The 26,191-nt window shown below is 36.8% G+C and overlaps 1 protein-coding gene across 1 annotated transcript; it reads right to left on the minus strand.

Moving 5' to 3' along the window:
- Positions 1-6,509: 6,509 nt before the first annotated feature.
- Positions 6,510-12,809, minus strand: LOC105749565 (neutrophilic granule protein-like). Its single transcript, XM_012543430.3, is given in 5 exon segments — positions 6,510-6,800; positions 7,791-7,883; positions 8,989-9,090; positions 12,432-12,482; positions 12,484-12,809. Coding segments are annotated over 5 exon segments (492 nt in total). The 5' UTR covers positions 12,607-12,809; the 3' UTR covers positions 6,510-6,677.
- Positions 12,810-26,191: the final 13,382 nt, after the last annotated feature.

Genomic DNA, 26,191 nt, shown 5'->3' on the forward strand with positions numbered 1-26,191 from the left:
TAAGAGAAACAAACTAAAAAAAAAAAAAAAGAAAGAAACAGTTCAGCAAAACTAGTTCCTAAGTGTAAGATATTACATATGTCCTTGTTAATTTAATCTTATTCATCTTAATAATATTAATTTTATTAGATCTTAAAATTTTTATTATAAGATCTAATAATGTTATTGGATTATTAGAATCCAATATTCTAATTGTTGAAATTGATTTGAATCCTGAATGTCATTCAAAAAGTGCAAAGTTGATAATCCTGGTGTTTATGAAAGTTACTGATAAAAATAGTAAATAGCACAGCACCAAGAACAGATCCCTGAGACTCTCCACTGGAGACGTTTATTGCTGTTGACATTAGCTACCCTTTGGGTACAATAGTTTAACCAGTTTCAAATCCATCTGTACCCTCATCTGACCCACATTTCTGCATCTTATCCACAAGGATAGCAGGAGAGACTCTGTGAAGAACTTTGCTAAAATCTAGGTAAATTCTGTCTATAACATTCACTTAATCTATCATTATTGTAACCCTGTCAAAAAAGACTTTTTCTTCATAATTTAGTGCATTGAGATGAGCAGCACAATCTCCAGAAGCATTGCCCAGGAATTTGCCATCTTTCCTCCACCCTGAAGGAAGGCACGTCCTTTCCTGGTGCAGGAGAGAACCCCATTTATGCCTTGTCTTGGCACTTGCTTGGTTCAAAATGGGTGGAGATGATAAGGTAGAAAAGGGGGAAGACCAATAGTGAGAGACCAGCTGAGTCAGGACCTTCCTGAAATCAAGGGCTTCTCTCTTCCACAAGAGTCTACATTGGTCAATGACCTAGTGAATAGCTGATCTAGAGTTGCCTCAGAGGAAGCTGAATTTTCATGATAAATAGATTTGAGTGGAATAAGAGATAGGGGAGGAGAGAATGTGGGGAAAATGGGACTGGAAGAACAAAAAGAAAAGAAGGAAGAAACTGGAAAGATTTCTGAATAGGAAAGCAAAGCACCTTCACTTAGTTCCCAGCTCTACCACTTACTGTGCCACTTACTTGGGCAGCTAGGGGATGCGATGCTATCCACTGGGTCTGGACTTCAAATCCTCACCATTACTTTTTAGACACTGACTAGCTGTGTGACCCTAGGCAAATCATTTGTCTGCCTCAATTTCTTCAAATGTACAATGGAGATAATAATAGCATCTATCTTTCAGAGCTGATGTGAGGATTAAATGAAAACATTTTTTTAAAGCAGTTAGCAAGACTGGCACATAGGAGACATTATATAAATGCTAGTTAGTTTAAGTAAATAGTCATTACTTAATCTTTATCAACTTTTTCCCTCATCTGTCAAGCAGGAATAATAATATGTGCACTACTCTTTTAATTTAATCCAATTTAACAAACATTTAATAAACATGGACTCTGGTGCCAAATGCTAGGGTTACAAAAACCAAAACAAAACAGGAGAAAACATTCTGTTGAAAGGATGCAGTATCTGCCCACATAAATAAAATAATGCAAGGTAATTTTACGAGATGTGTAGTAACATTTGGTGAGCCAGGAAAGCTCTTTTACAGAATACATGAATTGGATCAAAAGAAAAGATATATCATAAGCAGTTCAGAAAAATTGTAGGTGTTATGTAAAGCATAGCATATGAAGTTGATTGTCTTTGATCATATCTAGACAATGTTGGGAAAAAAGAACTCAGGTTAGTTTCCATTGGCCAGGATTCTCACAAGTTTTTTTTAATCTTATATTTGAGGTCTTTCGTTTATGTCACCACCATTTACAAATTTAGCCCTTTCTTCCCAGTAAACTATGCCCTGCAATAAAACTTTTAAAAGAAACAAACAAACAAACAAAACAATTCAGCAAAACTACTTCCTAATACCTAGTCAGCCATTCCATGTACCCATAGTCCACCCACCACTGCAAAAAGAAGAGGGAAGTCCATTTTCTCATCTCTTGTCTGGAGCCAGGCATGGACCTTGCAGTTTCACAACATTCATTTATTGTTGTTTGTTCTTATTTACATTGTTGTAAGTCATAAGGATATCATTTAAGTGATTCTGCTTACTTCACACTATATCAATATATATCTTTCCATACTTCTCTAATTTTTCATATTCAATCTACTTTATTAAATTTAATTGGTTTATTAAATGCTTACTATTTATTTTATTAAATTATGTATTTATTAAATGCTTACTATATTCATCAGCACAAACATAAGGATTTTTTCTCTTGAGTCCCAGTCAGTTAATCATCTTAAATCCAATTCTCATCTCTGAATCTCAAGCCATAGTTCTCCAAGTTCTTTCAGAAAAGTACCAATGGGATGTCTACAGTTCCTCAAGCAACTCTCTACACATACTCATACCCTTTAATTTCAAATTTATTGATCAAGGAGTCTCCTAATCCATCTTCCTTCTACAGATATGGAAACTGAGGTCAGAGGGATTAGTTAGAAAAGGAAGAAGAGATCTAGAAAAAAAGTAAGGCAGCAGAAAAAATAAGGTCCTATGGATGGTTATCATCCATACTCTCTCACCCCACAACTTTCTTCCAAGGACATTTCCCCCACATTCCTGTTAGAAGAAATAATGCTGTGGTTTTAAGGGCAAAGGGAACCTCTGATCAATATGCTTTGTTAGTCTCTCCTTTCTCATGCTATGGAACAGAATGAGGACTGATGGAGAAGGAAGAGGTGGCCACATCAACTTATTTGGGGACATTAAATTAGGATACAGATATCTGCAACTTACCAAAGAACCCACTCAGGAAATCCAAGCATTGGCAAACCTATTGCCTCAATGCTCAAGATGATGGTCTGTGCTTTGGATCAGGGTGGGGAAATGGGCTTGAAAATGGGGAAGTCCTTTGGCCTTGAAGGACCCACCTTGACCCATGTTCTGGATAACTTCTCTTTCAGACTAGAGCCCACCACAGACATGGAGTCATGATTAATTATTAGAAGGAATTTATTAAAATGATCAGGAACTGTCCTCCTTTCAGGGATGATCTATGAGAACACCCCTTATTTGCACCATCTCTCCAGTATAGTGTAACACATCAGGAGTCAAAAGACCTGGTTTCAAAGCTCCTTCACCAATTTTCGATGAGACCTTGATCAACTATTTAACTTTCTGGGTTCTAACTCTGGTCCTGGACAAACTGTAGGATCTCAGAGTTAGAAGGGAGTTCAGAGATCACCCTGTCCAATCCGTCCACCCCTGAACAGGAATCACAACTACAGTGTTCTTGAAGAGTGATCATCTGACCTCTGCTTGAAGACCTCCAGGAAGGAGATAACGCACTGCAATCTGAGGTAATTCATTTTATTTTTTGGACAGTTCTAAGATTTGGGAAGCTTTTTCTTTCTTCCTGCAGGAATCTATTTCTCTAAAACTTCCTCCTCTCTGCTTCTGGTTCTATTCTCTGGAATTAAGCTCATCAAGAGTGACCTAAGTACTTGCCACCACAATACAAGGCCATTTCATCTGAAAGAAAAGTTGAACCGTATCCCAGAACATATTCCTCTTCTGATTGTCATTATTTTAAATGTTCTTTTTCCTTTGCTCTACCTACTGACATCTCTAACTTGCTTTAAATCAATCCCAACTTTTACTGTGAGACTTCTCTAGCTCATCTTAATTCTAATTTTAATTTAATTCTAATTTGAAGGCAGGAACTGTCTGTAATGTCTTTTTGTATCCCCAGCACTTAGAACTGTGCCTGGTGCATAGCAGGTGCTAAATGTTCATTAATTGCGTGATTAACATCCTTCTTCTACCATCCCCAGGGAGAAAGGTCCTGTCCTTGCCAGTCTGTCTTTGAAGTGATATGGTTCTGGCTCATTCATTCCTTTGGGGAGCTGGAGAAGATGGAGAAGAGGGAGAGGAGGGGCATTTGGACTCATTCATGACAGAGGCCAATCACAAGATAGGAAGCCCCTTAGCCTGTGACAGTGAGAATCAGAGAAAGCATCAGGCAGGGCCATGAGGGTCTGTCTCAATATGATCATACATACACACACACACATACATATACATGCACACATGAACACACACAAACACATACACATCCCTACCTTTCCTTCCAGGCATTCCCCAGCCCTAACATATAAACGTGTTACTTCTTTTAGCAACATATGTTTCAAGGCTGGTGTTCTCTCTTCCTACTCTCAAATATCCTCATCCTGAGTCAGATTTCTCAGGGTGTTGAGTTTAGAAAACAATTTACTCTATTCATTTTCATTGGATACAACTAACCTTATGTTTAACACATGTGCATTTTATTTGAAAGTTTCCATCTATTTTGCCTCAACCCAGCAGACTGTCTCCACTGGTAGGGATTCAGGTATTCAGGGAAGGTCACAGGAAGGTATTTTTGCTCAAGAGGGCTTGTAGCAGTCCCTCCTCACAGCCCACCATGAGGGCAGCCATCTATTCTGACTATGCGTAGGTCCAGCCATGCAGCGTCCATGGCACCTCAAAGAGGGACTAGCAAGGACAGCCCCTGGAAAGTTTTTTCCCTACGGATGGTAGAATATGTTAATTATGCAATAAACATTTAGTGTCTGCCATGTACAGGTACAGTGCTAAGTTCTGGGATACCCAAAGAGGTTACTGACAATTCCTGTCCTCAGGGAGCTTACAATCGAATGGGGGAAATAATATGCCAACAAATATAGCAAAGTAAGTATCCTCCCCTCTTCCATCCTATTGAACTTGGCCTTAGGAACACTGTAATCTCTTGCACAAGAAATCTCATTCTCGCTGCCTCTTGGCACTTGCCATTCCTCCTGAAAAGGTGAATATGTTATACCTTTCTGTAATGCAGAGTGAAGGGAACAGAACTAGGAATACAATTCATACACAAAAAGTAATAATCATTGTAAATGCAAACAATTTTAAATGCACTTGACTGGGCATCTCAAACTGCATAGATATCTTAAACTAAGCACATTCAAAATTGAACTCATTATTATCCTCATGATTATACATTATAGAACATATATATGCAATATAAAATATATATGCTAATAAATTCATTATTATGCTCATTGTTATAGAATATATTTGATAAATTATATAATATCATATATACTCATGAACTCATTATTATACTATTACCCTATTATGTCCTTCCCTTTTTCTAAATTTGTTATGTGTGGGGAGGGCAACATCATTCTTCTAAGTTAAATGCCATTCTTGACTCCTCCCTATCTCTCACCCCATACCCAATCGGCTGCCGTGGCCCATCCACTGCACCTCTGTAATGTCTCTCAAATTCATGTTTTCTCCTCTGATATTATCACACCCCTCATATTACTTCACACTCTGACTATTGCACTACCCTGCTGGCTCTTCTTGCCTCAAATCTCTCCTCCCTGCAATCATCTTCCATTCAGCTACTAAAGTGATTTTCCTAAACTGTACATTGGACCATGTCATCCCTCTAACTTAAAGAACTCCAGGGATTTCCTATCACCTCTAGAATCAAATACAAAGTCCTCCGTTTGACATTCAAAGCTTTTCATTCCCTACCTCCCCCTCTTACCTTTCCAATCTTCTTATACTTTTTTACTCTCCACACTCTATAATCCATTATCAATGACTTCTGCTGCTTATTTTGTCCATCTTCACTGTCTGATCCCCATTACTGGAATTTCCCCTCTCCTCATCTGTCTCTTGGATTCTCTGGCTTCCTTCAAATCCCATCTAAAACTTCACCCTCTATAAGAATATATTTCAATTCCTCTTAATGCTAGTGCTGCCTCTATTGATTATTTCTAATTTATTTTAAATAAATCTTAATTATAAATAATTGTTTGCAACTAGTTGGCACAGTTGGGATAGAGTGCTGGACCTGGAGTCAGGATGATCTGAATTCAACTCTAGACAGATATATCTAGCAATGTAAGTCACTTAATTTCTATCTGTCTCAAGTTCTTAACCTATTAATTGGGCTTAATTAGCATTTATCTGGGGTTTGTTGTGGACAAAATAAGATTTTTGTAAAATATCTTAAGACTACTATATAAATATTAGCTATTATTATTAGTGATGAATATTTTCTATTACGTGTTATTATGTAATGCCATTATATAATATATAATAACTATTGTTATTATCTAACAATATATTCTAACATTATGTATTGTCTCTTGAAAGCAGAGACTTATATATTCCCAGCACTTGACACAGCACTTAGCACATAGTGAATATTTAATAAAAATATTTGTTGAATTCACCACAGTTCCAGAGGACCAATGATGAAGTATGAGATATGTTGTTGTTGTTGTTTTTAAATAGAACCTACTTGAGAATCCATTTTATTTGAATATATTCATATTTGTTACCAAGAGATTTCTTTTTTTTCCTCTAATGAGGATGGGGAAAGGTGGAAAGGAGAAAAAATAATTGCTTAATTGAATATTTAAATTAAATCAAAAGTCTTAAAAGAAATTTGTTCCAGATCTGTGTTAGGGTTAGAGGGAATATGACCAAACATAGACTCCGAAGTAAAAATTGACAACTGTAAAGAGTTTTAATTACAATTTTTTTTTTAAATTTTCCAGTCAAAGCAAGGAAGGAGGATTTTCCAGTCAAAGTGGAGGAGAGGAATAAAGGTATAGCTTTTATAGTGACTAAAGTTTCTCCATTTCACTGACTCCATTCTAATTCTTTTCCTCAAAAGTTACTCAGGATTCTCCTTATGATGTCATATTTGGCCTGCTCATATATGTGTCTAATCCTGGGTGGAAGAGACCTGGTATCTATGATTCCATCAGATGTAGATCTTTTAGAACGATCCTGAATGGGAAAAATACAAATTAATAATGTGAGTCTTTGGGAAGCAAGATGGAATCTAAAATTTTTCACAACGCCCCATATTCACAAAAGATAATAAAAAAGACTGAAACAATCATACTCACATACCTGCAAGAATTAAATAGGATAAATTATGTCCAGGTATTTTGTAACTGCCAAAGTACTCTCCAAATGTACAGTCATAATATATAGAATCCATAATACATTGATAATTCATAGTATTTTACTGAATAGCCCAATAATCTATATTCACTGATTAGTGTAAGTATAGAACACATTTCCCAATTCCCAAACCTGAGTTTTCTTTATTATATTACATAGAAACATATTTCAGCTCACAATTCCAGAATGTTAAAATAGAGATAACCTTAGAAATTATCCAGTCCACCCCTTCCCTCTTTTTTGACTGAGGAGATAATTGAGACAGAAAGAGATTATCCAAAGTTACTCAATTTGTAAATGGTGGAGATGGGACTCAAATATAACTCCAGAAGAGTCAAAAGGGGAGAAGCAGAATGGCAGCTAAAAGACCCTTGCCATAATAATGAAAAACTATGGCTGATCAACTTTTGGCAAGTCACAATGACCACAGACTTGATCAACTTCAGTTCATTTTCTTTGAGTAATCAAATCTAATGAGACCTTTGGTCAGAATATTTTAAAATTTTCTGGCTTGTCCACAGTTTTCCTTTTTGGTAAGTCTAGATTTACATTTCTCAGTTTCATAGGTCTATGTGAGGCAGGACTTCCTGTTTCCTGAGATGTTGGTTTTCCATCAAGGTTTTATGCTACAATTTCTGGAGGTCTGAGTGGAAATCTAGGGAGTTACCCCAGTTAGATTCTTGTCTTGGGCCAGTTTAACCAAAAAAAACCAAAAAACAACAACAACAAAAAAAACACACACACACACAGAGGAGCTCAAAACTCCCAATCTTGGGTTGCATTTCTACAACAAACCTACTGATTACTTACCTGATTATTGTTACTGCCAATGTCATTGCATTCCACAGAATGGAGTCCAAAACGAGATAGGCTGGCAAAATTTGCCGTACATTCCTTTTCCAACTGATCAGGAAAGAGCGAAGAAATGTATGAGGGTTAGAAAAATACTTCTCATCCTCTCAGGAAGAATAGTCTACTGTCTGGCTCCTCTCCCTTGTTTTATAGCAAAGGTAGAAATTCAGTCCAGATATTCAACCAGTTCAAAAAAGAAGGAACATCAAAAGTGAAGGAATAGATTATTTAATTCAAACTCTTCATTATGAAGAAGAAAGAGATATTCAACAACTTACTCAAAATCACACAGATTTGGTGTCAAAATTGAGACTAGAAACCATTCAGGTCTCCTGCCTCTCTATTTTTCAACAGTCAGAGATGTACTGGAGCTAGCTCAAATTGCTCTCATAATAGCTGCTAAATTTTCAGAGTGAGCATCAATACTTCAGAAGTGGGCAAAATTACAAATCAGAGCTTGATTTAATGTTTAACTTATTGTCTAAACTTAAGAAACTGATAGAGGAAATATTAAGAATGCAGATTAAATTTAAGTGTGTACATTTTGTGGAAAGGGGAAAGTCAGTTGTTAAACATTTACCAGTACAAGTCTCCCATATTTCTCAACCTTTCTGTATGATCTTAAGTCAATCATTCCCCCTCTTTATGCCCATTACCTCATATGGAAATTTAGACCCAAAGAACCTCAAAGGTATTTCTCATCTATATAATGTTATTCTGTGTTGATCAATTATTTATCACGGAAAATTACATGTTACTAGAAGATTGAGTTTGGAATAAATGCAATAATTAATTCTGGTTGCAGAGGACAAGTGATATCACAATATCAGCAGAGATGAGGGACAGGGGAACATAGATGGTAAATATAGCATATGAAAAAGGGTTCTATTGAAAGTGCTATATATTAGGAATTATGGTATAAAAAACAAAATCATTAATAAAACTTTTTTTAAGAAAAAGAGGTTATGGGTTGTTCAGATGCCAAGTCTGGATGTTATAATTTCAAGAAAGAGACACAGTGACCCAGGAATGGGGGAGTATTACAACTTAGGATTTCAACAATGAAGTGAAACAAGGTAAATTTCTGCAATGAGAACCCATCCTGGGGAATCACAGAAAGCCCCAGAAGCTACCTCCAAAGCCGAATGATACTCACTCCATTATCTCTGAAGGCACAGGTTTCTGCATCCCGCTGCTCTGAGAAAAGACACTCTGTTTCCCTTATTATGAATTTTAATGACAACACGATAGGTAAGTCCTAAAACATCAGGGTTAAAAAAAAAATTAGGGTCAACAAAGGTCTCATACTCCAAGGTCCTAGTTTCATGCCCCATTGTGGTGTGAAGGTGATCCTGTCTTCCCCAAAGCTGTACTACCAGAGCACAGGTTCTACCTGGAAAGACTTGAGACCCAGTGGGCTTGTGTTGGTGAAAAGAGAACCAGTTGAGCTAACTCTAAGGAAGTCACCGGAAGAGTAATCACAAGTAATCACAATCACAAAGAAGAATTATTTTAGCCATGTAAGATCAAGAAATATAGCGGAGTTATAGTTTATATGGAAAGAGGGATTGGAGGAAGCAACAGAAGTCAGGCTGGGTACCCATGCCAATGAAATCACAAATCTTTTGAAATAAGCAATATAAACAAGAATTTTCTGACAGTCTGTCTCTCAGAATATTAGGAAGGTATATCCTTGAGTCAGAAAGACTCAGGTTCATAAGGCAACTAGGTGAAGCCATGTACATAGAGTGTTGGGCCTGGAATCAGAGGATTGATGTTCCTAAGTTCAAATCTAGCCTCAGACACTTACTAGCTGTGTGAACTAGGCAAGCCACTTAACTCCGTTTGCCTCAGTTTCTCTATCGGTAAAATGGGCCAGAGAAGGAAATGGCAAACTACTCCAGTATTATTTCCAAGAAAACCCCAAATGAACCTTGTTGTTGAACAACAAGGACTTTCAGAGACACACACCTTCCTTATCTCCACCCCACCCCCCCCAGCTGTGTGACCATAGGCAAGGAATTTAACCTCTCTGTGCTTCATCTGTAAAATGGGAATAATAAGAGCACCTACCTCAAAGGGTTCTTGGAGATTCAAAGGAGTTAGCATATGTAAAGCACTTTGAAAAACCTTATAGTGCTGTATACACAATAGCTATTATTATAATAGATTTAGAACTGGAAAGGATCTTAGAGACCATCAAAGTCCAACCCTCTCAGAAATTTGCCTGGTCACACAGCTAGTGTAAAACAGAATGTGAATCCAGGTCTCACGCTTCTGCTAAGAGGGCCATAGATTTGTCTTTTGCTTATAGGACTGTCCCTGATATAACTCTCATCATTTGGGGAGTAGCCAGGGATGGGAGTGGCTGCATATCAGTATCTATGGGGCATTTAGGAAGTAGGCAGATTGGTGGTTCAGAAAGTGTGGAATAGCCATGTAGTTGATCTGTGTTGGTGGAGTTGGATGGGACCTGGAGACATGGTGGATGGAGTTGGGTGTGCCTGTGTATGAGAAAATAGGATGAATATGAGCAAAGAGGAAGAGAGGCTAAGTGAGATAGCGTGACTAAGACATTTGCTGAGCAGAGAAAGCATCCATAGTTGTCCTTCCCAGTCTGGATTCAAGGCTGAGCTGCCTTCCATCATGAAGACACACATATACCCAGCATCGACCATCATGGGAGTAAACACTGTTTATGGTTGTGAGATCAGTTTTAATGTATTATAATTTATCTGAATGCAAGTTCCCCCAAAGAAAGTCAACCCCTTGAGGTCAGGAATTTTGTCCTTTCTGGTTTTGTGTACATAGTACATAGTAGGCACTTAATAGAACTGAACTGAATCCTGAGAGTTTGTGGATCTGAATCATATCAGCTGAGCTGACTTTTAATTCTCTTCAGTGGGGTCTAAATGATATACAAACAGCAAAAGTGGGTGATAGCAGCACCTTGGGCTACCTGATTCTGAGAGGTGCTATCAGCAGAACCATCACTAATTAGTTTATTTTAATTTATAATGTAAGCTTTGGCTTGGGGGGTAGAGGGAGGAGGGTAGAGATGGAAGTCAGTGGAAAAATGGATTCTCTTAGCTGATAAGAAAAGGATTACAGAATACCTCAACTGTAAACTGATCTCCTCAGAGGCCATCTAGCCCCCCATACTCAACTCTTTAGACCCATCTACAGTGTACCTGACATGTTATCATCTCACCTTCCTTTCAAGGTCTCTGAGAGGAGTAACCTATCACCTTCCAAAGCAGCCCATCTCACTTTTGAGTGGTTCTAAGTGTGAGGAAGATTTTTTTTTTTAACATGGAGCTCAAGTCTGCTTCTCTACAATTTCCTCCTCCTCCTCCTATATTTATCCACCAAGGCCAGGCAAAACAAATGAGATCTGAGCTCAAAAACATACCATATTACTGTATTCCAGGCACAAGTCTTAGCCCACCAGTCCTTGTTGATACTCATGAGGCCCTACTTCTTCACATTAAAATTTCTATTTTGCTTTTTAATAACCTGTACTTTGCATATTAGTATTGGTATATAAGCATTTGAAATCATAATGTCATTTTGAGAGATGCTGAGATCTAAGGTATGGTCACTCTGGGGTGGTGTTGAGGTAGGAGACAAAAAAGATGAGGAGCTACTTCTGACTTCTCCCTATTCTAGGTCCTGGAAATGACTCATGGAATTAAGAGCTGAGGGGGACTTTAGAGCACATCTAGCCCAAAGGTTTTTAACCTTGGTCCCCAGATTCCCAAAGGGTCTGTGAACTCAGAAAGAAAAAAATTACATCTTTACTCTATTTAATATCTAACTGAAATTTAGTTTTTCCTTCTGTTATTTAAAAACATGACTTTGAAAAGGACTCAATAGGTTTCCACAGACAATAGGTTTCCATGACACACATAGAAAGATGAAGAATATTGTTTTAATCCAATTTCCTTGTTTTATAGCTGAGGAAAATAAAATCTAGAGAAGTTACATAACTTGTTTCAAGTTTCTACAGGGTGTAAATAAGAGAACTCTGTCTTTGACCCCAAATCCAAGGTTCTTTTCTACCACACTATTCTTCAGCAGTGGTAGACAAAGCTGGCCTCATTGACCCCTGAACAAAATTGACCACCTCTAAGCTGTTCAACAAGGACGTAAATACTTTGTTGTTGTTGTTTGATCATTTCAGACATATTTGATTCTTTGTGACTCTTTTGGGGGGTTTTCTTAGTAAAGGCCACTGGAGTGCTTTGCCATTTCTTTCCCCAGCTCATTTTATAGATGAGGAAACTGAGGCAAATAGGATTAAATGATTTACCCAGGATCACCTAGCTAGTTAACTGTCTGAGCCCAGATTTGAACTCAGAAAGATGAATCTTCCTGACTCCAGGTCCAGAACTTTATCTACTGCACTATCTAGCTGGCCCTTCGATACTGTAGATATTTATAGAAAAATCATACAATTCAATTTCAGCTCTAGGTCAGGAATCCAGATCCAAGTTCAGCACTTTCCATTACAATCTACTGCCCAACAGTTTCGTATATTCTTGTGGTTTCCCCTTGCCCCTAATACATAGACCCCAAGGAATCCCAGTGTATACTCACTGGAGTGGAGACACTGGACTCCACAACACGATATTTTGATCCTTCATTTAAAGTTCTGATTAAACTTGCGTGCAGCCAAAACTGAAGCATCCTTGAAGGTCAACGTTTTTCTAGGTCTAGCTATGACTGCTGTAGCCAGGTCCAGTAGCAGCAGGATTTTCCAAGTACTCCCCATTCTTCTTCTTAAGTTCAGGACAGATACTTCCCAGTATATCAGAAATTCCTATTTATATACCTGCCCAAATTCTTTTACACCAGGAGAAATTGTTCCTCCTGAGCATCTTCCCCAAACTGGAGACTTCTCTTTTTCTTTGCAATAGATTTCCACTGGCCAATATTTCAAGTAAGTAGAATTGGTCAAGAGGGGCTCCAAAGGAAAATGAGCTTGGGCAAGAAGTCTGTTTTAAATATAAGCAAGAGCCAGTGAGGTAAAACAAACAATCTGTGTGCTCATCCCTTTTTTTACCACTTCTGCACCTCTTGCAGGATTTAGTATTGCAGATCTTCTCTTCTTTTAGCTTAACTTCCATCTGTCTCTCATAGTTCTCTTCCAATGTCTCAGCCCTATTAACATTCTCCTTTGTTAGCATTAGAGAGAACTGAAAAGGAAACTTTGAAATCCCATTTATTGCAATGAATTTTTAAATCCTATACAAATCTCATTTTATGAAAATCAGGCTGAGTGGCAAAGTTACTTGTCTAGAGCCACATAGCCACTAAGTGGGCAGAGCAGGAATTTAAACTCAGGTTTTCTGACACCATTCTAATGCTCTTTTCTAGCAAAACACAGTTCCCTTTCTCAGGTCTATTAGCCTTGACCCCTTTGAGTCCATAGAGACTTCCTACTAATCTAATTCAACAGGATGGGCTGAGATGGAATCAATGAATTAATAAACATTATGAAGTGCCTCCTATGTGATAGATACTGTGCTTATTGGAGAAACAAAGTTAAAAATAAAACAATCCCTATCTTCCCGAGGCTTATAGTCTAGTTGGGGGACACAACCTGGGCATGTGTAGGTTTATGCAAAATTGATACAGGATTATTTGGGAGGATGTCACTGAGGAATCAAGAAAGTCTTCCTGTGATAAAGTATCAAACTGGAAGACAACCAACAATAAATGGCCAGTAAAATTCCTGAGTTCAGCCTGAACCAGATTAAAATGTAATTGGGAAATGTTTAATAAAATATATGAAAACATAGATTATTTGTGTGGTTTTCTAAGTCAAGATGTAAACCACAGGAATTCCTTTCTATTTGAGTTTGATACCAATATGGAAGATGGTTCCTGAGCTGCTCCTTAGAGGAAAAATAGTGGTGAGAAGGCAAATACCAGAGACCAGAGATTGAGGGCTATGTATGAGGCACCATTAAGTCAGCATTCTTTCTAGACTATACATGTGTGTGTGTGTGTGTGTGTGTGTGTGTGCATGTAAAAAGACTGGAGAAATAAATTGGGCCAGATTTGAGGCCAAAGAGAATATTACCCTGGCATCTTTCAGACTTTTTCAGATACAAGGGCAAAGATAAATGACCTTATTTTTGAATAATGTCTTTATTTGAGGCAAGATTTATCCTATTTCCTTAATTAAAAAACAAAACCCACAAAAAACTTGAGGTTCTCAACTTATTCCAGACAAACTCAATGCTTAGTATTTCAAAACTCAGTTCAGCCAAGGGAAAATTTTGTAGAACTTTGTATCTTCCTTATTCCTACATACTCCCTGCTCATGTACCTTTCCTTTGCTTAGCTTTTCAGACTCACACCACACACTTTACCTGAGCCTTCTACTGGGTTTCAGACTTTCCTTGTGGCATAATGCTCAAAACAAAGGTGAAAATAGCTCTATTATCCTCTGTCTTAGATTAAAAACCTATTCAAGCCATTCTCCAATTGATAAATGGTCAAAGAATACGAACAGACAATTTTTAGATGAAGAAATTGAAACTATTTCTAGAGATCTATTTCTGTAGAACAGTTAGGAACTATGCTCAAAAAGTTATCAAACTGTGTATACTCTTTGAGCCAGCAGTGTTTCTACTGGGCTTATATTCCAAAGAGATGCTAGAGGAGGGAAATGGACTCACATGTGCAAAAATGTTTGTGGCAGCCCTTTTTGTAGTGGCTAGAAACTGGAAACTGAGTGGATGGATGCCTTCAATTGGAGAATGGCTGAATAAGTTATGGTATATGAATGCCATGGGATATTATTGTTCTGTAAGAAATTATCAGCAAGATGATTTCAGAGAAGCCTGGAGAGCTTATATGAACTGATGCTAAGTGAAATAAACACAGCAACAACAAGATTATATGATGATCAATTCTCATGGACGTGGCTCTCTTCAACAATGAGATGATTCAAACCAGTTCCAATTGTTCAGTGATGAAGAGAGCCATCTACCCAGAGAGAGGACTATGGGAACTGAGTGTAGTTCACAACATAGCATTTTTACTCTTTTTTGTTGTTGTTTGCTTACATTTTATTTTGCTTCTGGGTTTTTTTTACTAGTTTGTTTTGATTTTTCTTACTGGTTTGATTTGATTTTTCTTGTGCAGCATGATAATTGTATAAATATGTATCCATATATTGGATTTAACATATATTTCTATCATGTTTAACATGTATTGGACTACTTGCCATCTAGGGGAGGGTATGGGGGAAGGAGGGAAAATTGGAACACAAGGTTTTGCAAGGGCTAATGTTGAAGAATTGCATATATTAGCTTTAATTTAAAAAAAGAATTCAGAAAGCTTAAAAAAAGAAAGTTTAAAAAAAAAAGATTATGGCCAAATTGAAGCATTCTAGAGATGGGCAACCATAGGCAGAAGGATTAGAGATCATACTATACAAGGATTAGTTGAAGAAGCTTAGAATAGTTAGCCTAGAACTGAGAAGGCAGTAGGGGACATGACCACTATCTTTAAGAATTTAAAGAATTGTCATGTAGAAGATGATTTAGACTTAAAATCACAGGATATTAGAATTTAGAGTTGGAAGAAAACTTTAAAATAATTTAAAACCAACTCATCCAAGATAATGATAAATGTTGGAGGGAATGTGGGAAAATTGGGACACTAAAACTAATCCATTGTTAGTGGAGTTGTGAAATAAATCCAATCATTCTGGAGTACAATTTGGAACTATTCCCAAAGGACTATCAGTTGTGAATACCCTTTGATTTAGAAGTCTCAGTATTGGGTCTGTATCTCAAAGAGATCATAAAAGAGAGAAAAATGACTCAACATGTACAAAAAATGTTTGTAGTAGCCCTTTTTGTAGAGGCAAGAAACTGGGATTTGTCAGAATTCCAGTGAAGTCATTGCATTTCTACTTAAAAGATATTTTCAATTAGGTTGAGTTGAACCATACCCTAAGTCCTCATCCTGGGATCTTTGCTGGCAAGAGACATAGGAGCACCAAAGAGCTTCTTATGTCCTTATTATCTTCATTGGGATCCATAGCATGAAGGGCAAAACAGGCAGAATGAATTGGTTTTCTCTGCTCAGATTGCCAAGGGCTCCTGGAGTCTCAAAAGCACACCTTGATATCTAATATTATCTCCTTCCTCCTTTCCTCCTTCATCAAGTCTACTGGTGAGACGTTGTGGCAGGTTTACTACCTTGTAATTTTGATTAAAGATACTTTATTCTTCCACTTCTGACCTTGAATTATTTTTACAACTTGACAATAGTAATAGGAATCACTATGATGCATACAAAGCACTTTGAAACAATTAAGTATTTTATAGCAACCATTGTGAAAACTTTAATAATTCTGATTCTCAAGTATCCATAATGAAATATGTTGCCCATGGCCTGACAGTGAAGTGATGGACTCAAATTACAAAATGAGAAAAATAAAACCAGGATACATGGCCAATGCAGGTATATTTTTTGTTTGACTATGTATATTGGTTCCAAGATTTCTATTTTCTTAAATGGGGATGGAAGGGAGAGAAAAAAATTATTGAAAAAAGGAAAATCTAATATTATAAGAAGAGAAAAGTCAAATACTATGAGAATGTTAGTTGTTATTAAAGACATGAGGAAACCAAAACTCAGAGAGATTGAGACTCACTAATCTGGCCTCAGTACTGTAACCTAGGCTGATCTCTTAATTTAGTGTGAATAAGGAAGCTTTGGAAAAGTCTGCCAGCTCTAGTTTTTGTTAAACTGACATGGCCTGGTGCCGGGCCTTAGCCTGAGAGAGAAGTTAGGCAAACTGTGATCCAGAAGAGGTCTCTGGGACTGACTCTAGAACCATGAGCCTTTCTCATTCTTGATTTCTAGGTTCTTGGGAAAGTGACATCTTCCTCTGCTGTGGGGTAATGTGTTTGCCAAAGCCTTGATTTCCTAAAAAATTACAGGTATGTGTCCTAATTGAATGTACTAATCAAGTCTGTGGGGATCAATTCTTCCTTCTCTATTTGCCATCATCCCACAAGCTTGTGACAGAAACAAAGAGACAGAGAAACAACCAGAGAAACAGAGACAGAGAAAGAAATGAAGAAACAAAGCTAGAGAGAGACAAAGAGGGAAAAATGAGCAACTATCAGAGTACATTAATTAGTGGTGACCCCACAGAGGACTATAATATATGATCACCTACAAGCTGTGTACTGAAACTTAAGAAAGGTGTCCTTCTGTCCCGATATTGTCTGAAAGCTTTAGTTTCTGAAAATTTAACATTAGATCCTCATTCCTTTAGCATAAAGCTTTTTTCCCCTATAAATGTATTTCTCTATTAGAAGTTGCACATTAAACCATTATCAACTATTAACATCTATTTATGTTTTATGTATTTATGTTTCTTTCCTAAAAGCAAAGCTTCACTGAAAGAGCAGAAGAATATGACTATGGGATGAGGAGGTAAAAGGAGGAAGGGGTAGAAAAGGAGATGGATCCTACCCATCATTAGGGGGAAAGGGCTTTGAGAAGGTAGGCTAGAATGACAAACTTTGTCAAATTCTTCTTTTAGTTGAGGCTGGTGCTGGTAAGAACTGGTGCCTTGTCCCATTCCCAGGTGCCTTACATGTAGTATCTCATTTGATAGTCATAACCCTGGGAAGTAGACATTATTACCACCCCCATTTTACAGTTTAGGAAACTGAGGCTGAGATGGTCAGTGACTTGCCATGAGTCCCACAAGTAATAGTGGTTGCAGAGCTGGAACTCAAGTCTCCCTAATTCCAAGCCTGGTATTCTATCCATTTTGCTGTCCAGCTGCCTGATGTGAGCCTTTCCTACAGCATTTACAGGACTAGGCAGGGGGGTGTGTGTGTGAAATTTTAAGCCTTAACAGGTGCCTATTGGTAAGAAGGATCTGCCTAAAGTGAAGTAATCTTACATCAATAAAGCATTGTGACATTTCAGATCTAGCTCTGGCTGGATACCTAGATTTGGTAGCACGGTAAAATGGTCTGGATAACTGACTCCCCTTTATGCAGAGGAGGTTGCTCTCCAAGAGCCTGGTAGAGTCTAACCTTAGAAAAGCTTCATTGGCCATGACAAAGGCCAGATTTCAGTCAGTGGGCACTGGAAATAGAGGTGAGGACCCCAGTTCTAAGCCCCAAAGATTTCCTGCCTTGTCCTAAAAGAAGAATCCACAGGAGCTTCTCTAAGGATTAGAGTTGGGGAGTGGTAGAGAGGAGAATCTTGCTATCAGGACTCCAAATGTTCTGTCCAAATAGAGGTTTGGGCTAGAGGTTATTTAAATTTTTTCCATCTTTACATACAATGATACTATGATGATTTAACAAAGGACTCACTAGCCCACTATACACTAAAAGCAGCACATAATAGAGGGCTTCAACCACCCTTTAGGAGTCATCCTAATCTGTTATTTCTTGGCTTTCTCTCACTCAATGGGTTCTCATTGGGCTCATAGATCCATCTGAAGCCCTGGTACCAAATATACCCAGAGAGGCAATATTTGGTCAAGGAAAATTTAAACTAGATGGCCTTCAAGATTCCTTCCAGTTCAGATGCTCTAAGATCTTAGCTCACACCTCAACAAAGTAAGGACTCATACAAAGTTGTCTTGAATAGTCTAGCCTCCCCTAAGCCCACTTCTCTTCACCCTCGCCCCTGACTCTGTCTTCTTGTTTTTTCTCCCTATCCCTATTCATTCCCTTACTTTTTGTTCCTATCAACTTCCACTGAACCTCTCCTTAGTTACCCCTACTCAACTCCTCAGTTAAGAAATTCACTTACTACTGATGGTGGAACATGTTATCCACATCCAGAAAAAGAACTATAGAGTCTGAATGTGGATCAAAGCATACTATTTTCACTAATTTTTTTTTGTTTTTTTCTTTCTTGTGATTTTCCCTTTTTGTTCTAATTCTTTCACAACATGAATAATATGGAAATATGTTTAATATGATTGTTCATTTATAACCTAGATTAGATTATTTGCTGTCTTGGGGAGAGGGAAAGAGGAAAGAGAGGGATTTGGAATTCAAAATCTTATAAAAGTGAATGATGAAAACTAGCTACATATAATTGGAAAAATAAAATGCTATTAAGTTGGGGAAGAGTGGAAGAAAACCAATTTACTTACTAAGGTCTCAATATCTGATAACTTCATTTGGGAGTTCAATATTAACAGGGGACAAAGCTTTAAGCCAGGGATCTTTTAAGGTGAAGGCCTGTGAATAGATTTCAGGAAGCCTGTGAATTTGGTTGAAAAAAATTATTATATTTATTTTCACTAACTTTTAATTGAAATTTTACTTTTTTCAGTCAATTATTTAAATACATGACTCTGAAAAAGGTTCTATAGTCTTCACCAAACTGTGAAAGGGGCCTATGAAACAAAAGAAGTCAGGAAGCCATCCCTTAAGCTAAAGGGGTGAAGGAACAATGTTGGAATGTCAGGGACTACTTTAGATTGGTGGAGAATGGGAGCAGGGATAGGAGATAACTTTCTCCATCTCTCCATGCCAGCTTTGTTGGTGACCATTGGCAGTGAGAAGAAACATAGAATAATGTGTAGACTTCAGGACTAGGAGCCAGGAAAGTCTGAGTTCTGTCACTACTGTGTGACCCTGAACATGTCAGAGACTTAGCTTCCTCATCTGTACAATGGGTATAATACCATCTCTGGCACCTATCTCACAGGGTTGTTACAAAGCTTCATTGAAATCATGTATGCAAACTACTTCACAAATTTTAAAGTTCTATGTAAATGGAATTCATCACCATTAATACCATTGCCACTATTATTATTACAGCCACCTGCGGGATTAACACTCTTGGTTAATTTCTCTCCTTTGGCCTGAAGATGTGGAAAATAAGGATGAATGGAGAAAGAAGAGATGGCCACATCTGCCTGGATTGAGACATTAAGTTAAGTCACCGAGATTTGCAATTCATCAAGGAACCCTCTTAGGAAATAAAGATATTGGCAAATAGATTGCCCCAGAATTTAGATTGATATTCTATACCAGGGAGCAGGAAATCAGCTTCACTCCCTGGCATGAGGAAGATCTACAGGGTTACAGTACCCTTAGAGATTTGACCTAGTGATGGAGCCCAGACCAGTCCTGGACTCATAGCTAAAAATCAGAAACAATTCTTAGAATCAGAGATTGAAGACCTAGAAGGGAACCCAGAACTCATCTGGTATACCTTCCTCATTCTAAGAGGTAGAAACAATCTCAGTGAAATTCATGATTTGCTTACCTCATAAACAAGGTTAATTGATTTGTCCAAGATCATATAGCTAATAAGTGTCTGAGACCAGATTTGAATTCAATTTCTCCTGACTCCAAGTCCAGCCCTCTGCTATATTACCCAGCTGCCCCTAAGCTCATATTATTGCAGAAATTTTGATTTTGCCATGTGCCAAAGCAAAGGTCAAATATGTTTGGAGAAGAGTCCATTAAGAAGTTAGAGGAAAATAACCACGTCTAACTGTATCAGATCTAACAGTATCATCTTATCAGAGATAGAATACATCCAATGATATTAATCAGAAATTGCACAAAGAGTTTTTAAAAGTAACAAACAGAAAAGAATGCTACCGACTGGCCATTTTATTAATATTTGAAAGAAATCTACACAGTGGTAAAGTGGAAGAGAATATTTTTTCATCAGTTAATACTACTGGGGAAGATTTTTAAAATCTAATTTAATTCATGCTTTGTAGGAAAACAAATCATTTAATTCTCTTGTGGTAGAATTTCCACAAATGGAGCAAAACAGATGACTAGAAAATATTGGGGCCCTGTTTCATCAATTATGAATGTGAATACAGCATGGACACACTGCTGCTAAACAAATAAGTTTAGGCATCACGAGCATGCCACAAAAACCCAAGGGCACATTTCGTGATACTGTCAAAACAGCTGTGTTTTTTTTTTTCAAATTTGAGGTCCACTTACTCTTTTTTATTAAAGCTTTTTTTATTTTCAAAACATATGCATAGATAATTTTCAACATTCACCCTTGCAAAACCTTGTGTTCCTAATTTTTCCCTCTCCTCCTCCCATCCCATCTCCTAGACAGCAAGTAATTCAATATATATTAAACATGTGTAATTCTTCTATATATATTTCCACAATTATCATGCTGCACAAGAAAATTAAGATCCAAAAGAAAAAAAAAATGAGAAAAAACAAATACAAGCAAACAACAACAAAAAGAGTAAAAATACTATGTTGTGGTCCCCATTCAGTCCCCAGAGACCTCTCTCTGGGTGCAGAAGACTCTCTTCATCACAAGACCATTGGAACTGGCCTAAATCACCTTGCTGTTGAAAAGAGCCACTACTGTCAAAATTGATCATTACATAATCTTGCTGTTGCTTTGTACAGTGTTCTCTTGGTTCTGCTCACTTCATTTAGCATCAGTTCATGTAAATAAGTCTCTCCAGGTCTCTCTGAAATCATGCTGCAAATGGTTTCTTATAGAACAATAATATTCCATAATATTCATATACCATAATTTAGTCAGTCATTCTCCAATTGATGGCATCCATTCAGTTTCCAGTTTCTTGCCACTACAAAAAGGTCTGCCACAAACATTTTTGCACATTTGGTCCCTTTCCTTCCTTTATGATATCTATTTGATACATGCCCAGTAAAGACATTGCTGGATAAAAGGGTATGCATAGTTTGATAGTCCTTTGGGTATAGTTCCAAATTGCTCTCCATGATGGTTGAATCAGTTCACAACTCTCCTAACAATGTATTAGTGTCCCAGTTTTCCCACATCCCCTCCAGTATTTATCATTATCTTTTCCTGTCATCTTAGCCAATCTGACAGGTGTGTAATGGCACCTCAGAGTTGTCTTAATTTGCATTTCTATGATCAATAGTGATTTAGATCACTTTTTCTTATGACTAGAAATTGTTTCAATTTCTCCTTCTGAGAATTATCTGTTCATATCCTTAGACCATTTATCAATTGGAGGATGGCTTGAATTCTTGTAAATTTGAGTCAATTCTCTATGTTTTAGAAATGAGGCTTTTAAAAACTATTACCACTCATATGAAAGATTGTTCCAAATCACTATTGATCAGAGAAATGCAAATTAAGACAACTCTGAGATACCACTACACACCTGTCAGATTGGCCAGAATGACAGGGAAAGATAACGCGGAATGTTGGAGGGGATGTGGGAAAACAGGGACACTGATACATTGTTGGTGGAATTGTGAACACATCCAGCCATTCTGGAGAGCAATTTAGAACTATGCCCCAAAAGTTATCAAACGATACATATCCTTCAACCCAGCAGTGCTACTACTGGTCTTACATCCAAAGAGATACTAACGAAGGGAAAGGGACCTGTATGTGCCAAAATGTTTGTGGCAACCCTGTTTGTAGTGGCTAGAAACTGGAAAATGAATGGATGCCCATCAATTGGAGAATGGTTAGGTAAATTGTGGTATATGAATGTTATGGAATATTATTGTTCTGTAAGAAATGGCCAGCAGGATGAATACAGAGAGGCTTGGAGAGACTTACATGAACTGATGCTAAGTGAAATGAGCAGAACCAAGAGATCATTATATACGTCAACAACGATACTGTATGAGGATGTATTCTGATGGAAGTGGATTTCTTTGACAAAGAGACCTAATTCAGTTTCAATTGATCAAGGATGGACAGAAGCAGCTACACCCAAAGAAGAACACTAGGAAATGAATGTAAACTGCTTGCATTTTTGTTCTTCTTCCCGGGTTATTTATACCTTCTAAATCCAATTCTCCCTGAGCAACAAGAGAACTGTTCGGTTCTGCACATATATATTGTATCCAAGATCTACTGTAACCTATTTAATATGTATAGGACTGATTGCCATCTGGGGGAGAGGGTGGAGGGAGGGAGGGGAAAAATCGGAACAGACGTGAGTGCAAGGGATAATGTTGTAAAAAATTACCCAGGCATGAGTTCCGTCAATAAAAAGTTATTTAAAAAAAAAAAAAGAAATGAGGCTTTTATCAGAACCCTTGAATGTAAAATTTTTTTCTCAGTTTATTGCTTCCCTTCTAATGTTGTCTGCATTTGGTTTTTTTTTTTTAACAAAACCTTTTTTATTTAATATAATCAGAATTATACATTTTGTATTAATAATGTACTCCATTTCTTTTTTGGCCAAAACATTCCTTCCTTGATTACTTGCTATTTAGAGGAGGGGGGAGGAAAAAGGGAGGAGAAAAATTTGGAATACAAGGTTTTGCAAGAGTGAATGTTGAAAACTACCTTTCTTCTCCACAGATCTGAGAGGTAAACTATCCTTTGTTCTTCTAATTTGCTCATAATATCACTCTTTATGTCTAAATCATGAACCCATTTTGACCTTCTTTTGGTACAGGGTGTTAGGTGTGGGTCAATGCCTAGTTTCTGCCATACTAATTTGCAATTTTCCCAGCAATTTTTGTCAAATAATGAGTTTTTATCCCAAAAGTTGGGGTCTTTGGGTTTGTCAAACAATGGATTACTATAGTCATTGACTATTTCCACTAACTCTTGATTGCTTACTATATATAGAAAGATGTGCAACTAGCAAGTTTTATTTAGTGACTTTCCTGTAGCAGTTATTATTTGTCCATTTGAATAAGAGAATTCTTTATCTTCACTGACCTTTTCACTTGAGTGAATATACATGTTATATGATGGACTACAGACATCTCTTCAAAAATTAACAAGCTCAACACATCATTACCAAGGATGCAAATAAAAACATCTTCACTATTTAAGACAAAATATAAAGTGTGATTTAGAAACTAAAATTTGGTCTGCAAAATTGAAAACAATCCTGTAATGTTACATAATTTCTTGGTAACATTACCTAATTTCTTATTTTAAAATGAACTTATGGTATATGAATGTTATAGAATAGTTATATTTTTTATAAAAATTCTATAAAATTTTTCTATAAAAATTTCTATGAAAATGATCAGCAGGATGATTTCAGAAAGGCCTGAAGAGACTTACATGTACTGATGCTAAGTGAAGTGAATAGAAACAAGAGAATATTGTACATGGTAACAACAAGATTATGTGATAATGAACTGTGATTAACATGGCTCTTTTCAACAATAAGGTGATTCAGGCCAGTTCCAATAGCCTTGTGATGGAGAGAGCCATCTAGATCCAGAAAGAGAACTCTGGGAACTGAATACATACATATATATATATATATATATATATATATATATATATATATATATAGTTATTTTCACTTTTTTGTTGTTTGGGTTTTTTCTCATTTTTTTCTTTTTTGATCTGATTTCTCTTTGCAGCATGATAAATGTGGAAATATGTATAGAAGAACTGCACATATTTAACATATATTTGATTACTTGCTGTCTAGGGGAGGGAGTGGAGGGAGAAAAATTTGGACAAAATTTTACAAGGGTTAATGTTGAAAACTGTCTTGGATGTATCTTGAAAATAAAAAGCTATTATTAAAAATATTAACTATCTTTGGATTTGGTGTTTTAAAAAGACATATTTGATCATCTGAAAATTTTAGAACTGATATTCAATGAATATTTTGGGGGGATTTTAATAAATTAAATTGGATTCATAAACTATTTGATACAAAACAGATAATTTTTATTATATTAAATAAATTAAAAAGCTTTTGAACAAACAAAAAAATGCATCCAAAATTAGGAAAACAGAAAGCTTGGAAACAATTTTTACAGCAAGTATCTTTGTCTCAGTTTGAGAACTGTTTCAGTTCTCAAAAAATAGAGAAATAAGTTAAATTTATAGGAGTACAAGCCATTCTCCAACTGATAAATGATTAAAGGATATGAACAGGCAGTTTTCAGATAAAGAAATAAAAGCTATCTTTAGGCATATGAAAAAGTGTTCTAACTCACTTTTGATCTAGAGAAATGAAAATTTTAAAAACTCTAAGATATGACTGCATACCTACCAGATTGGCCAATATGACAAAAAAAAAAAAAAAAAAAAAAAAGGAAAATGACAAATATTGTAGAGGATGTGAGCAAACTGGAACACTAATGCACTGTTGGAACTGATCCAACCATTCTGGAGAGCAATTTGGAACTATGGCCCAAGGGTAACCAGACTATGAATACCACTTACCAGGCCTCTATCCCAGAAAGATCATAAAAAAGGGAAAAGTACTTACAGGTACAAAAATATTTTTAGCAGTCCTTGTAGTAGTAGCAAAATATTAGAAATTGTCAGGATGCCCATCAATTAATCGACTATTCTGTAAGAAATGATGAGCAGGTAGATTTCAGAAAAACCTGGAAAGACTTATACAAACTGATACAAAGTGAAAGGGACACAACTCAAATACATTGTATGTAGTATCAGCAATGCTGTGTGATGATCAACTATGACTGACTCAGTTCTCAGCAATATAAGGACCTATGACAAGGCAATGATGAAGGAAAATGCGATCCATAATCAGATAAAGCACTGGTGAATTTGGAATGAAGATGTAGGCATTTTTTTCACTTACTTTAATCTTTCTCATAGTTATTTTTTCCTTTTGATCTGTTACTTCTTTTACAACTGAGACTAATATGGAAATGTTTTACATAGTATCGTATAGATAAACTTTATAAACTGCCTGCCAATTTAGGAAGAGGGGAGGGAAAAGAGGGAGAAAAATTTGGAACTTAAAATCTTGTAAAAATGAATAATAAATTTTTTTATTGACATGTAACTGGGCAAAAAATAAAACACTATCACACACACATACATGCACATATTCTCAGAGGTTTCTTAACATCTAGTTCAAGGCTTTTTTATCATATGACTCCTTTTCTGGTCCTCAGTTATTTAGAGAAATAAAAATCAGGGTATTGAACAACTTTGTGAGAAAAAGAGAAGCAAAGATCTTAAAAATGACACTCAAGGTATATTATTCCCTATGAATTGATATTCTGTCAAGTTGGATTCACACTGACAAGTTGGATCCCCAGAGATTAGCTGCTACTTCTAGTTCTAGGATACTCTGTGGATCTTAAAACTATGGCACAGTTATTTGTTTGGGGACTCGAAAGCACAGAATTATCTTCTCAGACTTCAAGTCTTTGATCAAATGCCAGCCAGAGAGAGAGAAACTTTTCTTGCTCATTTCTCAATCTCTCAGCAGTGCCAGGGACTCTATCAAGGTGAGAGGACTTGAGCCACTGAGGTTTTTGCAAAACTACCTCCTTCCTCTTTGCCAGGTATTAGGCAAGGTATAATGGAGAAAGAAAACCACAGATTAAAACATCTAACCTGTCCCACCCCCCTGCCCTCCACAGGCCTTA

This window comes from Sarcophilus harrisii, chromosome 1, assembly GCF_902635505.1.
Source record: "Sarcophilus harrisii chromosome 1, mSarHar1.11, whole genome shotgun sequence".
Taxonomy (NCBI): Eukaryota; Metazoa; Chordata; class Mammalia; order Dasyuromorphia; family Dasyuridae; genus Sarcophilus; species Sarcophilus harrisii.